At 43.3% G+C, this 18628-nt stretch overlaps 1 protein-coding gene across 13 annotated transcripts in view; it reads left to right on the top strand.

Annotated features, from left to right (window-relative positions):
* Positions 1-18628, top strand: part of Svil (Supervillin) — a 125829-nt gene that overhangs the window by 72118 nt on the left and 35083 nt on the right. For 4 of the 13 annotated variants that reach the window (XR_004303844.2, XM_032435595.2, XM_032435594.2 and 1 more), the window contains 7 exons: positions 1056-1490; positions 1691-2136; positions 2192-2297; positions 2559-4095; positions 8887-9533; positions 10704-10826; positions 14779-15265. Coding sequence is in view for 12 of the 13 variants with exons in the window: in XM_032435595.2 (XP_032291486.1) it covers positions 1056-1490; positions 1691-2136; positions 2192-2297; positions 2559-4095; positions 8887-9533; positions 10704-10826; positions 14779-15265 (3781 nt within the window). In the remaining variant the exon portion in view is untranslated. Of the gene's footprint in view, positions 1-1055; positions 1491-1690; positions 2137-2191; positions 2298-2558; positions 4096-7041; positions 7215-7328; positions 7431-8886; positions 9534-10423; positions 10585-10703; positions 10827-12568; positions 14048-14778; positions 15266-16002; positions 16328-18628 lie in introns of those variants that run through there. The other 9 variants (XM_032435597.2, XM_032435604.2, XM_070208507.1 and 6 more) reach the window with 8 other exon arrangements.

Genomic DNA, 18628 nt, shown 5'->3' with positions numbered 1-18628 from the left:
TGAAACCGGCGGCAAGTTTTTTTTTTTGGGAATTGTGTTTAGGGCAATGTTCGAGCCAAAAAGTTTACTGATCTTTGACTGCCGAACAGTCAGAAGTGGCAATGAACCGAAGCTTTTCGTCAGCTTGTTTCTCTTCATTTAGAAGTTTACCTAAGTCGAATGGGCAGACGATCGGAGAGGTGATAGATAGGGAAAAACAATGATATATTGTTAATATTTTCAGTTTTGGCCATGGCCAAATGCTGAGTTCATCAGCACTTAAAAAATGCACAGCTTTCGCCAGTTATAACATCGTTTTCTTTCAACGAAAATAAAAGCCAGTTGCGAACAGATCGCATCGATCAATCCATCAATCAATCGCCGTGTGCTACGCCCTGTTGCTACCTATATTTCATATGTTGCAATTGACGCGTGTATTTTCTACATAAAAGTGGGGATTTATAGTTAAATTTGCTGGATAAATTCACTCGACCATTTTCTGATCGTGAACTAAGTCGGTCAGTTAGTTCACTCATTTAGTTATTGTTAGATATAGTCAGTAGTTGTTTTCAGTTTCAAAACATATCATATATTTATGCTTAATATACTTTTACATTGATAGTAAGTACATATATCTCAACAAATCGAAAGTGAACTTAAAATCTCGGTATTTTTGTTGTTCATTAAAAACTGAACATCTCAATAAAATGTATACTGAATAAGGGAACGAACTGAACTAACTGTTCGTTCACTAATCCCTGAATAAGTTCAGTAATGACCCGATCAAGTGTGAACTAAATTACTGATTTAGTTCTCTAATGCCTTAATTCGTTTAATAGTTCATTTTGGTGGCGCGTTCAATTGTGAACTAATTTACCGATTAAGTTCATTAGTTTATTTTAAGATACCGTTCAATTAAGGCAACTCTAGTCTACATATTTCGCAAACACTCACAAACACGCTCACACACACGCGACACAACAGCAAATAACCAGATTACAATTGCTTTAATGTCTTCCAAACATACATGTTCATTCATGCATATCCTTGAAAACATGTCAACTGCTGCGACACAGCGAGCTACAACACAGTTTCCTTTGGAAGCGCCAACAACAAACGCAGCATTCATTTCACCTGCAACAACAACAACAACATCAGCAGCAGCAGCAACAGCCGCAGTCGCAGCAACAATAACAGTCAACTGCAACATTGCCGCATTTTTAGTCAGACCACGCCCATGCCGCCTCTCGCCACGCCAATAATTGTGCTCAAAGCAACGGCATTAACAGCAGTTCCAGCATCGACGCCGGCAGCAACGCCGACAGCAGCGTCACCTTCCAAGCGGCGCAAAAATTTGCTGTCGCCGCTGCGCATTGTCGGCACGTACACGTCCACGTCCGCAGCCACGCCCCCGCAGAGCAGTCCACTCTTGAGCAGCTCCTCATCCTCGTCCCAATCCTCGCCAGCGGTGCGTACCACTAAAGCCAGTCGACTGCGTGCCGCAGCGCTCGGTGAGTCACTCACAAGTCACATTTGCCTCAGCTCCTTCCTCCCTCTACTGCACACACGCACATGATTCTTCTCATTTGGTGTTGGTTTCCTCTCCCCTTTTGTTATAGTAGTTGTTAACCTAGTCAAGCTGAAGATTCCAACTAACCGCCATATCATGCTGTCTTCCTAACCATTGCAACACACACACAACACGCCGCAGACCGCAAAAAAGAGGAGGATCAGCAGCAGCAGCGCCCACGTTTCAGTTCTCCCAGTGCTCTGCGAACGAACTCAATGCCGCCGGCTCGACGACTGAGCAGCTCGGAACTGTCGCCCAACTACAGCGGATTCAGGTCCGAGCCCAGCGGCAGTGCCGCCCGTCTGCAGCCACCGGCACGGTCCGCTTCACAGCCGTCGGAGCCCCTCGAGCGCCGTCCACTGGTGGCCACGGCCAACAACGTGATCATGAAGCAGAATCTGTGCGAGCTACACTTCACGGGCGGCATACTCAGTCCTCCGAAGGTGGAGTGCACGTTGCGCATGCGTCCCCGGAGCTCCACACTGTGCGACGAAACGGAGCATGAGAGCGGAAGTGCTGCGACGAGCAGGCCACGTGATAATCTGACCAACTCTAAACTGAGTCCCGTGCAAAAGCACAAGCAAACCGTGAGTAGTCCGTCTACAATATATAGAGTTGAAAAGAAAACCCAATTAATTTTAGCCGGAAGCCTCACCCCTGCCACGTCGCGGCGGCGATCGCGATAAATCGGCCAAGCGTAAATCAAACCTGAACCGATCCCACAATGAGGAAGCCACCAAGGATAGCGGTAAGTAGGGCACCGAGCTCGGGCAGAGTGGCAACCAGGCATAGTGGCAACCAGTGAGGAGCGAACATCCAGTAGACTGGAGCTTGGAGCTAATCGAACGGGACCATTCGTTTACACAATTCTTGCATCTTCGTCAATTTGTGTTGCACGAAAGCTTCCTGTCCATTACGTGCTCCCACTGTCATGCATGTCCCATCCAATTGATGCTTGTCTCCAGTATTTTGGGTGTTTCCTCTAATCCTTGTCTACTTTTGCTTGCAGATGAGACTGCATCTGTGCGTAGACGACGACGTCGCGAACTGGGCATGGCTCGCCCGCTGCTGCCAGGGGATGACAAGTCGCTGCGAGAGTTGCTGCAGTCGCCGCAGAAGAGCTCCTGCAGTGAGTCCACCTCCAAGTCGGAGTCGTTGCGTCAGGCACGCGGCATTAGCCAGAAGCTCAACGAGCGCACCAAAACGGAGCTGGCCGAGATCAAAAAGATTGCCGAACAGGCGCAGCAGCCAGATGAGACATGCAACGAGCAGCAGCCAGTCGATCTGAAAATGTCGCCCATACTGCGACGCAAGAGCACGGATGAGCTGGCTGCCTCGGCGGCAACAACACAGAATTCACCGCCCGCACCCAACCAGATTGTCTCCATATTGAAGAAGAAGGAGCACGCGTTCGGAGAGTGCTACTCGAGCGCTTCCAGCAATGCCTCGCCGGTAACCTTCTCCGCCACGGTGCTGGACACGCCGCTGGCGAGCAGCCGCAGCAAGCGCCAAGGCATACTGAAGAAGCGATCCAGCCTGGACGAATCGCGCTACTATTCGCGCTCCCATTCCCCGGACGAACGTAGCATTCTCATCAAGTCGGCACGTCGAAATTCACTGGAGGAGTCGGGCAGCGCCCTGAGTCCCGGCCAGGCACACGGCATCCTCAAGCAGAGCAGCTACGAAATCACCAAGAGCGAGGGCTGCCCCTCGGCAAATGAATGCCAGCCTCATAGCATATTGAAGAAGAAGGACTCGCTGTCGACGCCCTCGGATGGCTGTGCGCACATATCCAAGCATGTGTCTATCTCGCAGGCAGTTACGTTGGCCGCCGCCGAGCTAGCCGCACAGCCGATCATAGGCCCTGAGGATGGGGAGGAACATGAAATACGACCCATACTTAAGCAGGAGAGCACCTCTAGCGAGGAGGCGACGCGCCCGCCAAAGCCCATTCTCAAAAAGAAATCATTCGGTGAGGCGGACGAGCACGAGATTCGTCCCATACTCAAGAGCAGTCGCAAGAGCAGCCGCGAGGAGTTCGACCTTAATGAGGTTACCCAGGAAGCCCATGACCCGAATGCCTGTGAGGCAGCCGCCATGCGTCCCATATTGAAAACTGATTCGCCATCCAAGCGTCGCTCGCTCTGTTCCATGCAAGCTAAAGATGAGGACAGCTCGGCAAGTCTACTCAAGCGACGCACACGCTCGCTCGAGCGTCAGGATGCGCCGCCCCACATGGACCTGGCTGCCGCCTTGGATGCTATAACCAACTCGCAGGCGACAGTCACACCCCTCACGCCCATTGACCTGGCATCGACACCATCGAACATCTCGGTAGCCGAGCGCATCAAGCACATGGAAATGCTCTCGACACCCACTTCCCAATCAGCTGGCGGCGCAGCTGTTGGCATAAACAGCAGCTGGGAATCCCCGCTGCAGCACGACTCGAGCCTCACGCCAAAGCTGCTCAAGCCCAGCGTTCTGCGCCGGGATCTCTACAAGGATCGCTTCAAGACGCAGCCCGTAACCAGCGAGGAGAAGAGCTTGTAAGTTGCGAACAATTTGAAAATGTCTCCAAATCTCTCTCTCCCCCATCTGTCTCTCTCCCTATCTCCCTCTTTCTCTCCGTGTCTTGGTCTTGCTCCTTGTCAAGCTGTCAGCATTTTAATCCGCTTCGCTGGCAAAAAAATTTTCAGTCTAGATTTATGCATGGTTTATATTTAAATGTTCGAGAGCGTCAGTCGCCGTGCCCTGCTGGTCATTCGACATTCCTCTTGTTGTTATTAACCCATCAGCAAGAAAAAGCAAAAAGGCCCTAAGCTGTACGCTAGAGACTTACCTTATTGCAAGACTGTTGACAAACCGAAAATGTAACTACGATTGCCATAAGGCTTAATCGAGGTTCAACATTATTGTTATACCCTTGCAGCGAGTATTATCGTTTTGGATGGACACATCTTTGACCCCATAACGTTTAAAGCTATCGTCATGAAATTTTGCAGAAGTTTCTCTTTCTGCTGCACGCAGTAGATGTGTCGGGACGATCGGTCTAAAATTGGGTTGTATGAAAATTGTTTTATTTTTCAATATATCTTGACAATGCTCGTCATTAACTATTTTCTCTGTGCTTCTTAGATACGGGCCAAGTATTATGAGCATTATGAAAAGGTTGGGTCTGCAAGGGTATTAAATCTTCGGCATGCCGAAGATTGCCCCTCTTTTTCGTTTTTTATTAGTCTCATTTTGCTGTGGCCTTTTTTTGTTTTTATTGTAGCTTTAAGCAGCTTATAGCTTGTTTAATTACCTGACTGACCACCGATGTCAACTGCCAACTGTGCTGCAGTGCTTCAGTAAAGCCTGAAAAAAGCAGGTCGTTTGCTGAGAGTCACTTGAAGGGATTTGAGTGGGTTGCATTTGAGGGCTATTCTCAGATAACTTTGATTACATTTCAAAATGACTACCCGCAATATCTTTAGAACAATAATTGGCTTTTCGTGTGAACACGAGTTCACTTTGGAGGTGGTGCAATTAGCCTGACCCAAGGTCATGCTATCATTTCGGCAATTAGTATGTACACGCCCATACCTAGAAACGTCAAATCACGCCCTTTTTTTCAACTTGACTGTTTTGGCAAATTTTTGACAAGTTCATGTTGTTGGCACGTTCGTAAACCCAGTTTCCAGATAACTATTTTAGACTAGGTACGACTGGAATCGAGCCGGCACCTTCTGGTGAGTGGCCAATTCTTTTAACGGGGTTTTCGTGTCAGTATTTTATGTGTTTTGGCTTTTGTTCCGCTGCCACACCCCTTGTTTTCTGACAAACAAAACAAAAGCTGGTTCTGGTTATTTGCATCAGTTGTTCTAAGTATGTTCTTTGCCCATTAAAAAAAACCAGAGTATACGAAAGTTATACAGAGGTACAACGAACGCAGGTAAATCATCTAAATGTCGAAAGTTGTATAAATAAAATCAAGAGTAGAGTTTATTGGGACGTAGATCTGTAGGACGTAGATCTGTAGATCTAGAACACATAACTTGCTATAAAAATCGGACTCTTATTTTTAAAATGTTCATATGAGGCTTACAACATTTTAGAAATTGACCAAGATCCACGGTCTGCTAAGGTATTTAAACTTCGGCTATCACAAAGTACAACTCTCTTTAAATGTTTTTATCTTTCGGAGTTTATTGGGACGTAGATCTGCAGAAGCTGCAACACATAACTTTGCTTAAGAACCCGTTTCGAATTCTACCCTTTTTTGAGGCTTTCAAAATGTTTGGGTAGGGTATATAAGATTCGGCCATCAAAACATGACTCTTATTGTTTATATTTTTCGCACTCTGTCACATTTGCATGTGCCGATCCGATCCGCTGCGGTGTCAATAGCTTGGCGAACCATTGTGACGCGTAATTTATGCTATCCGTATTTGCCATCCCTCCTGATGGCGTCTCTCAAGGTTCTTGGGCTTTGAATTGTGGACGTGTCGTTGCAATATACATTGCATTCAGTTGGCTGCCGCATTCGGACACGTCCAGAGATACATAACACCTGGCTCGGTCGGGGGTTGAGCTCTGTTGTTTTAATGTTGTTCCAGCGTCGACCCAGCGGGAAAATGTTTGAGGCGTATTTCAGAAAACGGTATATGGAAAAGCGAAATGCGAAATGGAAATGCAAGCCATAAAAAGTCATCGACACGTCGATAAATGCGTCATTGAGTGGGTTTGTCAAAGGTGTGAGGATGAGTCGCGTTTTAATGGCCAATACTTTGGCAGAAATTAGCCAGATAACGTTAACGCTGTCAAGGGCCGATGTGCTACAAGTGAACATGTGTTGTCTAATGATTAATATTATTATCTACACGATTACGTAACAAAAGTATGCGACCAACATGGATTTTGAAACTCCTAGATTAGATAGCTGCATCGGCTCTGGTAATACATGGGTATTTAACGGTGAACATTCGTACTTTAAATAAAGAAATAGGAATTTATTTGCTATGATAATTCCTATATGCGATTATTCCAAACGTTGTTTCTTATAGGCTGTTCTGTTCAAGAGAAAATCCGAGAAATCGAATGAAAAGTGTACACCGACATTTTAAAATAATAAAAAATAGAGGGAAAACGAAACAGGGATTTATTTAAAAAAATATAAGCGATAAAAGCTCGAGTATAGTAATATATGATAATATAAAAACGAACTCTTCCATTTAATTTCTCTTTGGCGGTCGGAAGAGAAAAACCAAATGAAAAGCTTACAGCGACATTTGAAAATTGTGGAAAATAAAGGGAAAAATATCGTACGAAAATAAACATACGTTTGTATTGTGTTCGTACATATATACATATGAAGACCATGCGCAATAAAAAGAAAACAAAGTTGAAAATAATTTAAATTTTGCTGTGGTCGCACCGGCAGAGCAGCCGACGGCGACGGCGACTTCGACTGAGGCATCGGCAGCGGCGCCGTTGATCGTCGGCTCCGCTTTGGGCGCTTTGTTTGTATGAATTTTGCGCTCAGTTGCTCGCGATCGCCTTTTCAATTTTCACGTACGCATCCGCTGAAAATTCGTTTTTCATATCGGGGAAAATCCTGTGTGAAATGTGTGTGTGTCAAGTGTTTATCGTTAACAACGCCACAAAAGAAAATAAATAGTAAATGGTAATAAAAGCAATTTGAAACCGAAACTGATAAAACTATCAAATCTATCGGTTCTGTCGGCTCTTATCAGCCCACCTCAAGAACTAGACATAGGTGAAAAGAATAACGAAGGTGTCGCCAGTTGCTTTGTGCACCGGTTATCGGAAAGTACCCAAAGGAATAGGCATTCGCCCATTTTGCCGGAGGGCCCAAAACGCGTGTTAATCTTGGCCATAGGTAGTTACACACAAAACCAATAGAAAAGCTTTGCCACAAGCAGCATTTCGTAATGCTTCTAAAAATAAATCCATGGAAATGTGCACTCAGATGGAAATACACGCACACATAATACATTTTCAAGTGCCGTTCAAACAGTCAACAAATTTAGTGAAATTTGCACAAAATACACAAATATATATATTAAAAAAATAATGCTTTATTAATTTCAACAAAAGTGCCAAATTCAATATATTTTCAGTGCTTCGTATACTCTTTAAAAAACGAATAAAATTTTATGTCACATATATACATATATTCATGTGTCCACGACTATCGATTATGAGCGCAACAAGTTTCGGGCCAACGGGTTCGCGGCTAATGAGAATTTGTATTATTCCCATTTCCACATTTGCTTTTTCTCTAGTTTTTTACTCTCGTGAATTATTGCTCTCACCATGCCCACTTTAAAATCGAATTAAAACATTTCTGTTTCTGTTTTGGTTTTTATTTTGTTTGTTTATAGTTCTTTTTTTCTGTACACTGCGTAAAAAATGCGGTTAATGTTCTGTTTGGTTGATAAACTCTAGTATAATGGAGTTCTGATCTGAACAAGTTGCAGATGCGTTTCTAAATATGGATCGTTAGATATCTCTTCGTGACTAAAAAAATATCTCCTATACTGCATTACAATAACCTCAGCCAGAGCATAAAATTAGACACACTTTTTGCTCTCAGCAAAAACACATTCGCTTCTAATCTATGAAGTTAATTGGCCACCTCAACTTTTACCTGAGGGTTGCCAATCAAAGAAGCGCGACATTCAAATTTCACCATTAATGAGAAAGAGGGGCTATTTTCGCCACGCCGTAGATTTAATACCCTTGCAGAGCAAACCTTATAATACTGTTCATAATGCTTTGCCCGTATCTAAGAAGCATTGGGAAAATAGTTAATGCCGAGTTTGGTTATGGTATCTTGGAAGAACTTAAAGTTTCTTATACAGAGTCCTACTTTTTACCCGATCGTTCCTATAACAGCTATATTATGAAAGTATTTCGCATGTATATAAGGCGCATAGTAAAACTAATAAATGCCGAGATAGGTTAAGTTCCTTAATTAAAATTATTTCGTACAATAACATATTCTTCTACCGATCGCTAATGTGCCAGCTATATGATATAGTGGTTCAATCCAGCTAGTTCCGACATAAGTAGTATGGCATGGCTAGATCGACTCGGCTATTAATACTGATCGAAAATATATATACTTTATGGGGTCGTAGATGTCTGCTTCTATGCGTTACACATATTACATATCACATTTTAATACCTGCTGTAAGGGTATAAAATGTAATTAGCGAAGGGAAAAAATATTTGTCTATAATTATGATTGCCTCTAAGAGAGAGTGAGGGATTTATACTGTGCCCAAGCTTATCTCAAATATAATCTCGAAACTTATTCAATTTGTCTGCAGCTTTAAAGCGAACTCCGCGCCATTTGACATTTCGGCAACGTCGGCCTTTAAGCCTACCAAGCCGCTGGACATTCGCGTCGGAGCGCACCTTCAGCAGCAGCAGCAACAGCAACAACAACAGCAACAACAGCCGTTAATTTCGCCTATCACCGGACAACCGTTAAGCCACGTGCCGGCCCCCCTGCTGCTCTCCTCGTCGACGCTTTCAACCGCCGGCAGCTCATACCGTTTGGCGCGCAGCTCAACGCAGCCGCTGCAGTCGCCGCGCGTTGTTCACCTCGCCGCCCAGGGTGCAGGCACTTCGCCATCCACGTCCAGTTTGATAAATTCGCCGCAGTCTCTCCTGCGCCAGCACTCGGTCAGCGTCAGCGACAGCGTCAGCCTTAGCGAACAGTTGACCGTGTCCGTGGGAAACGACAGCGAACACATCTTCGAGATGTCCGGCTTGGACAATGACTCGGCGTTGGGCGAAGATGCATCCACAGCCACCCAATCGAGCTGCATAGGCGTGGGCGTGGCACGCAGCAGCAGCGTTCGCGCGCGTGCCAACATGTTCCAGCAGTTGCAGGAGCAATCGCGCAGCCGTCGGGAGGCGGCCGGTAGAGAGCAGTTGCCGTCGCAATCGCGCTCACTGGCCAACAGTCAAGGTAAGTGTGAACGAAAACAGCAAAAATATTCCATCACAGAGATTAGCATTAGGCCATTAAGCGAAAAAGCGGGGAGAACTGCAAACTTTTTCGCAAGTCCAGCAGCTATGCGTAAAGCAACAACGGCAGCAATAACAACAACAACCACAATTATTTTAAAAAAACTAGCAAGAGACAGACATGTTTCACAATAGTTCCAAGTAACTGTTGAGGCTCGGAGTGAACTAGCTAAAAGATAACTAGTTAACCAAGCCTTAAGACAGTTACGAATTCTTAGATCCTTAGAATTGAATGAGAAAACTTATCTAAAATATTGACATTTTGCATATTTATATTTCCTTATGAACATGTTATTGATAAAATATGCTAATCCTCTAGATCATTTCTTTATGAAGATATTTCTGAATAATTGTATACGAAATATATTCAACATGTAGATATGTGCATATGTAGAGTGCATGATTTTAGGGGTATACAACTTCAGGGTAATTCTCACTTTGTTGAAAGAGTTCACTCTCTTGAACACCTTTAGTGGAAAGCAATGGGTCTCGGTCTGGTCATCACGCCACGTCAGTGAACGCTCCATGGGCGACACCTTATTTATTTCGCAAGCATTTTGTTGTTGCAGTAGTCGATGTTCTTGTTGTTGTAGAGTTGGTTCCATTATGGCCGGCATGGTTGCTGTCCAAGTTAATAAGCTGTAAAATGTGTGTCACTTGCCTAACATTTCCCTCCCTCCCGTCCGGCAATCAGCCACTAATTGAGGTTTCTACATTTCGCTGAGTAACAGACTTGGTTGAGATCGGGGTGTGAGGAGAAAGTCAAAAAAATGTATTAACTTCAAGAATTTAGATTTATCTTTATATTTTGATTATTATGTCAAACAACAGGGCTCTGATTGTTACATCAAAACATTTTTATGCATATTAAGTCATTTACAAAATAAATATTTTTAAAATGGAGCCGTTACCAGGTGCACAATCTAGTTTTAATGAAAATTTAAAGTTTCAAATTGTGATCAACGTTTTAATGGATTTTGGTTGTACGCAAAGTAAGTACAAGTACTGCGAATGCGTGAGTGAGGGCAATAGCTGAAAGGAAGTTCAGGCATATGTAGAATATACACAATTTTGTAGAGATTTATTCTAACTGTCTGTCTCTCTTCCGCAGCAACTTCTCACCACTCGCCGCCGCCGTCGGCAATAGTCGACGGTGTTGCTCTGCACACTTCGGTATTGAACGACGAATCGAGTACGCCAAATACAACGCAGGATGCAACCGATGCCGAGTTCGGTAAGTGCAGAGAGCAAAGCTAACGAGAAGCGAAAGCGAGAGAGCCGAGCTTATCTAACTTGCTCTCTTTTGCTAGTGCTGCCCTCTATACATATTTACGTTTATTTGTTCTCTCTTTTGTTTTGCGTGCCTGACATGTACGCAGCACAGCCTTGAATGCGAACATAACGAAAAGAAAAGAAAAGCAAAAAAATAATACAAATAACTGCATATTGAATGTTGTTCTTGTTGTTGTGACTGTCCCAAGTGTAAGTTAAATATTTTACTTGTTTCGTTGTTGTTGCTGTTTCATGATTTGATCGCGCCTAACTAATTGCATTCGCGTTGCTCCAAAAATGATGCAATCAGCCAAACGCTTTGCCTGGTTCAAGTAAACAATCAGCAAGAAGAAAACATGCATTAAAAAAGACAGTAAGCAAAAATAAATAATTAAAAACGCAACCAGCGCCAAATTGCGCAATGCGAACAGAGAGAATAAAACATGAACAACAAAAAACAAACAAGTAAATCAGAGGCGAAAATATATACATATGTATGTACATGCATACTAATGCATTTTTCTAATAATTTTCTTGGCATGCATTTGAATTTTAAGTTTTCTAACAAAATAATTATTGTTGCTGTTGTTGTTGTTGTTGCTGCTGCATGAACAACAAATAACAAATTTATTTTTTATTTTTTACACATGTTTTATGTAATTGAGCTTTGATATTGATTTACAGTTGCCTTTGCTCGTTCATTTGGCTAATTTTTGTTAGGTTTGGTTTCGACTTTTAGTTGCATAAACTATTCGATACCTTTTAGTACATTTAATTAAGCGTTCCTAATTTAAGTATACAAATCGATCGTACCTATGACAGCTTATTAATATAGTGGTCCGATCCAGCCGGTCGGAGGAACTAATGTAGTTTCATGATAGCTTTCAAAATGAGAGACTATTTCACATAGAAATGGACAGAGGGAGTGCCGGACGGAAAGGGCCATATTGATTCGGCTGTCGATACTGATCAAGGACATATATACTTAATGGGATCGAAGATGTGTGCTTCTATGCGTTACACATTTCGCGACAGAATCAAAATAACCTCTGCCTGTACACACTCATCGACCTCAGCATAATTAGTTTATTTCTAACCGATCCACTTTGACTCATTTTGTGGTTTATTCCTTCGACTCACTCTGTTATCGACAGAGTATTCAGTTTTGGTATTTCTAGTTGCGCACAAAGCGCGCGAAAAGAAAGAGGAAAAACTCGAAAGCTACGTTTAAAATGAAAATTCAAACAAATCAGCATCAAAGAGAACAAACAGCGAATCAGCTGCTGATGTGCGCGGACAAAAGACACATGACAAATCGCCAAGCAGACAAAAAAAAATCATAAAAAAAAGTAGACAATTTATAAAACTTTCTATGGAGAAACCAGAGCGAAGCAAAGAGTCCCATGAAAAAGTCGCGGTCAGTATTTAACGGGCGACAAATAGATACGAACGCAACGCGCAACACGTCGGATACTCATCGCAACAACAACAGCAACAACAACTTGCAACTGGCAACTTCAATTAAAATCTGCCTCATAGCGAGTAACTTGTCAGCAACAATAAGAACTTGGTGTAGTACTAAAGAGAGAGACAAAGGATGCGTAAGTGGTCCCACAGCCACGACCCCCCTCCCCCCTACTAAAAGAATATTTGTTACTCATCAACAACTCGTCCTCCCTCCTCCCTTCCCCCACATGCCAACAGAACCATCATCGTTGTCACTGGCCGAACGGCTGGCCTTCTTCAGCAGCCTGTGCGAGGGCGCCGCATGTGGCAGCGGGGGCAATACAACTTCCACGGGCGGCGCCCGCCTGCCCAGCGCCTCGCGCAGTCCGCCCTACTCCTCCATGGTGGAGCGCTCGCCACGCAGCAGCACAACGGGAAGCAGCGTCAGCGTCACACCCACGCCCATGGAATGTTCGCCCATCATACACGACCTCAAGCTGCCGCAGGAGCAGGCTCAGCTGGAGAAGGATCACCTTCACAATGGCTTCCATGAGCTTAGCCGCTCGGCCACGGCGCCGACAACAGCGACAATAACCACGCCCCTACTCGATGCCGCGCCCACCGCACCGCGGCGCCTGAGATTACGCACGGTGGGTAAGCTAGTACTGCCGGATACCTTCCTCACAGATCGCAACAAGAACAACAACAACGGCCATCGGAACAGCTGCCTTGGCCGCATGCAGACACTGGAAGACATACACATCTCAATGGGCGTGCGCACCATTGGCAAGATCAAGTCGCCGTTCATCGAGCAGCAGAAGCACCAGTCCACGCCCACGGACACATCCCAGAGCAAGTCGGCCAAGCTGGAGCACCATGACAGTGGCGACGATGGGCACGGCTCGGATTCCGGCAAGGAGAACTGTGCCGCCAACCAGCAGAAGCGAGAAGAGGAGCAGCAGGCGTCACAGACGACACAGCATATACCGGAGCTGCGTCGCAAGCTGAACCACCTGGCCCAGATCATGGTGCAACAGAAGGCGCCGCAAATAAATCGCCGCCACACGACAGAGCTGGGCGGAAGCCCGGCCGCCGGCAATCGCTCGGCGAACCGCTCGCAGGTGGACGAGCGTTTCGCCAAGTACTTCGGACTCGATGAGAGCTACAATTCGACCACGACGCTGCTCAAGACGCGCTCTATGCCCACTAAAACGCAACAGCCCCAGGAGGCGCTCAATGAGTATGTGCGTCTGCCGCAGCTGCAGGGCGGCGCCGCCAACTTTGGCTTAGGCATCAGCATTGTCCAGAGGCGTCGCGAGCTGCTTAAGCGCACGCGCGCCATGTCCTTCGAGACGTCCGCTTGTAGTGGCTGCGTCAGCCCCACGGCCATGCCCAGTCCGAAACGTGCCCATTCGCCGGTGGGCGGCAACCCATCGCGGGGGGGGCTGAATATTGCCAGCTATGAGGATATTGTGATCACGGCCGATGAGCTGCATGCGGCCGGGCAGGAGTTTAGGCGATTGTGTGGCGAGATTTTGGGCACATGAAAAATTGTAAATTTTTGGCTAACCTATTAAAATTTCACAAATTTTTCGAATTTCGAATCAAACCAACACCACCACCCCCATACCAAATACCATATTCCCCTTTCGACTAGCATTTTGTAAATTGTTGTGCTCACTCTCGGCGTCCAGAGCGCTCTTTTTTTACCCAAAAAAAAAAAAAAAAAATGAAAAAGGTGACCCATGTGATTTGTGTGATAGAAGCTCCTCCTACTCCTCAAAACGAATCGAATTAACAATAAATAAAAAAAAAAAAACAAATCCCTAAAGCGAACCGACAAAAATTATATACATGCATCGTAATCACAGTATGTTTTAATTTCCACAGTTAATTCCAGTTAATTAGGGCAAATGAAAATGTGACTAACATAAAGTTTAAGAACTTCCAGTAAAGAGTTAATAATTATGAATTAATGTTTATTATAATTTAAATAGTGTGCAACTACTTGTGTGGTTAGTTATGCCCTTTTTTTATTAATTATTTAATCATAAACGAATTGTACCTTAAATGGCATTAATAATATATTATTAAATTATTATTAAACATTTAATTTATTATTGTACTATTTAATAATAAGAATCGTTGAACAGTAAATAAATCAATATTTGTGCTTCAAGAAATTTCACTGCACTGCACGCCTTGCTAACGCCAATCTAACTTCGTTCAAGCATGCATTTTTTATTGTAATGTTTAATAATATGAATAGAACAGTAAATAAATAAATAATTGTGCTTCAACGGAATAAGTACACGTCCGCGCACTGCATGCCCTTCCATGCGCTTCTCATTTTGACAATCTAACGATCAAGCATGCAATATTTTTGTCTGAGTTTTTGTTTGTGGAACTTTTTCACATTGCGAATGTTATTTCGAAGCACTCTATAAAACTTTTCCCTTGTAATATAGGTAAGCCCGCCGAGTGTCTTAGGGGCATAATAAAGAGTGGTAAGCCCTTAGGCGGCATGGGTCGCGGTCTCATGCCCATCGATCTCAATGCGGAGCTCAAGAGTCGCCTGCAGCGCTCCACCCATGCAACTGTCTCCAATCTGCGCAAGTCGGCGACCACAGCAAATCCGACGCGAGCCGCCGGCCCAGACGAAACCGACAATAGCTCAACGAATCCGCAGCGCAACCTGGCCCAGATATTGCGTAATGTGCCCAAGGAGAATGCTGCGCAGCACGATGATACTGTCAGTTTGGTGCGTAACCTCTCCTCGATAGGTTCGCCGCATATCGCCGCCGCAGCCGATGCGGCTGCCGGCCACAATAACTGTGCCTCCGCCTCCGAAGGCGAAAGCTCCGGCGGCCGAGAGATCGAGGCCATCATTAAGAACAGCGCCGTTGCCCGACGCCGACGCCAGCAGCAGCAGCAAGAGCAACAGCAGCCAGATGGGTGAGTCTACGTCCCAGCTCGTGTCCCTCGTCAACTGCTTCCTTCTGTGCTGTACGCTGTTAATGTTCTAACCACTAGCTACTAACCGATGTTAACTAACAGTTTCACGGGTGAGCTGCAAATACACACACACACACACACACTCTCTCACACACAGCAGCAGACAGACAGTGCATCAATGTGTGTGTGTGCTCCTCAAGACTGGTTCCACGAATGTGCAATTTAAAAAATACAAAACTTTTATATTTGCAATTATACAAGAAACGAGCTGATTGATTTTGGCATACTCTGTATTCAGTTCTGACTGAATTTACAGCGGGATTCTGTTAAATTCGGTTTATGTTTCATATTCAACACACGTCGCTGTAAACTAACAGTTTCACGAGTTGGTGCCTGAGCTGTAAATACATACACACACACACGCACGCATAAACACAGCCAGATAGGCATTGCATTAATGTGTGTGTGTGCTTCTCAAGACTGGTTCTACAATTGTGTAATTCATAAACAACAAAACTTTTTACACCTAAGCAACATTTGCAATTAGAAAAACCACATGAAATGAGTTGCTTGATGTTGGCATACCCTGTATTCATTCTGGCTAAATGCACATTAGGATTCTGTTAATTTGGTTTATGTTTCATATATCAATACACATTTTATGTTTGTGTTAAACAAAAGTTTTCTTTATTGAGTCAACAATAATTCATATCAAATTTCCCGAAATAAAAAACCAGCAAAAGTTTCCTTGTCAAAGTGAAACCAGTTGCCAGATGCTATTCTTGGCGTCCCGTTCAGGCGCCTCATCAGTCACAGCAACGAAAACAACAACAACAACTTCAACTGCAGGTGCATTTCCCACAACAACAAGAACAACAACAACAACTACAACTACAACAACTAAAACAACAGCTACCAAATTTTGTGCAACAAAAACAAATGCGATAGTATATACTTTGTATAAATGCATAAATGGAAATGTTTATCATAAGTTCAGTTTGCATTGCTTTCTAAATAATTTACAAATACATACTGAAAAAAAAAATTATTTATTTTATAGACAGTTTGTTTTAAATAAAAACACAACTTTGCCACATATTTTTGCGTGACACTAACATGAATACAAATAATATCTATTAATAATAAAGTTGACAAAATCCCATTTAACTGTAGTTTGTTTTCCACTTATCATGTTGTAATACTAATAAATAAATGCCTGCATGTTCGATTAAGCTTAAAATCAAATTTGACGGCTTGTGAAGCGGCTGATCTGCCAAATGTAAAAACGGAAAAAGCGAGGTGGCAACACCCGGTCGGTTAGGTTAGGTTAACCGTGAATGTTTGTGTCTACGCTTAACAGAATTGCTCCTCATTATTGTCAGCAAATGTAGCAGCTCAAGACCTGTTGCAGTTTCAAAAGCATTGTGCCCAGTTTAAGCTCGACTGAGGAAGGCAGTCTTAAAATAAATATTTAAACTAAACTATTAATTTTTACTGGAAATAATTGATTTTTCTTAAGTGAGAATATGAAGAAAAAAAAACATTCACTGTTTGCAAAACATATTTTTAAATGTCACTTGTAATGGAGAGTTAAACATCTGCACTTTTAACAGCTGTTGCTTTGCTTCACGCACGAAATGTGTGTATGTACACACATACACTACTTCGCCGCGGTAAGCATGGAGTTTGCCGGGCGAATATGATATTCATGCTTGAGTAAATTTATAACAGAGGATTTACAGAATGTTAACATTGCATTAGCAGACTAGTTTGTTTTGTACATTCGGCGAGAGTGGACGCGTTGTGGACGACGCTCTTGTTTTCGTTTTTGTTTTCGGTTCGCGCGCGTTTTGTGCCGGTCGCAAATTGCAATTGAATTATGCAAATTTAATATTGTTTGCAAACGTTATTACTCTTGTGTGTGTGTATAACTGTTTCTTTTGTAAGGTGCATCCAACTGCACAACTAAAAACTGCACCAACAAAAACCAGCTGCAAGCGTCATTTTCGGCTGCATTTTCGCTATTCGCTTTTGTGATCAGTTCTTAATTTAATTGCATCCAATGATTGGCTTCAATTGAAAGCGCAAGTAAAAATGACAGCAAGGCAACCGTCGACTGCCTAGCACAAAATCGTGAGAGAATCTCGTGGGCTGCATCACTCTTAACACAGGTTTGTAACAACAGCGCAGACTGAAGCACTCGTCTTCTCGTTATGGGTAGTTTTTAGTACTTGAAAGAGAGAGACAGAAAGAAAAACAGAGTAAATACTATTCGAAGCTGACCAGTTTTGCACAGACTTTTTGTCGCTTCGTCCCCCCTCGTTTAGCGCCCTTCTTCGTTACCTGCTGCACCGAACTACACAAGCAGCCAGCAACAACAGTAATAATGATAAAAACAAAATACAACAACAATAAATATCCAAAAACTGTAAATCGCCTTGTTCGCTTCCATTGAAAAATTCACTGATTCAGCAATACCCGCAGCAGCAGCAGCCACGGCTCAGATTTTTGTTGTTTTTATATTCTTATTGTTTTACTTACTTTATGCTTTATGCGGCTGTTGCCTTCTTGTCGTAGTTGTTGTTGCCGTTAATTTGCACTTGGACATTTATGGTCTATTGCTTTTTGCGTATTTTTTTGTTGCTTACAGTTCTGCTGCCGATTTGTTGCCCGACTTGATTGCCGTAAATACTCTGTAACATAGTTAAGGAAGGGTATGTTGAGTTAATATGATTTCGTCTGTGTTTTTATCAAATTAAACACCATGTGTATTTATATATATTGCTAACATTGGCCGACATTGTTACAGAAATACCCTGTCACCAAGTACTGGAAGGGTATAATGATTTTAAATTTGTGGTTGTGCAGTCCATAGAAGTAGACACGCCATATGCATTATTAAAATATGTATATGATTGATCGACACAGCCATGTCCGTTCGTCTGTCTGTTAAGGGTATATCAATCTCGGCACCATTTACATGAAGTCTTTTTGTTATTGTTATTAATATTTTGGCTCAAGGTCGTCCCGTTTTAAGCATAGGTATTAATTTCTGCAATCAATCAATCACGCTCTCATTATATCTGAATAATACAACATATTCATATACAACAAATAATTCAGTTGATATTATCGCATGTTGCTTTACCGCCTTTTTATCAGACCTATCATTATTACTTTGTTTATTGTATTTCGTAATATTTTGTTTGAGCCAACCTCCAGGCAAATTAAAGAAACAATAGTAAAGTCAAATAAACACTGCAAAAACTATGCCTTTTCGCTTTCATTGAATTTGCAAAATTTGTGGTTATCGCGAAAAAAAAACACAAACAACAAATAAATAGAAAACTTAGGGTATGCCGA

Source organism: Drosophila virilis, chromosome 3, assembly GCF_030788295.1.
Source record: "Drosophila virilis strain 15010-1051.87 chromosome 3, Dvir_AGI_RSII-ME, whole genome shotgun sequence".
Lineage (NCBI taxonomy): Eukaryota > Metazoa > Arthropoda > Insecta > Diptera > Drosophilidae > Drosophila > Drosophila virilis.
This window is presented reverse-complemented; position numbering and strand designations above follow the sequence as displayed.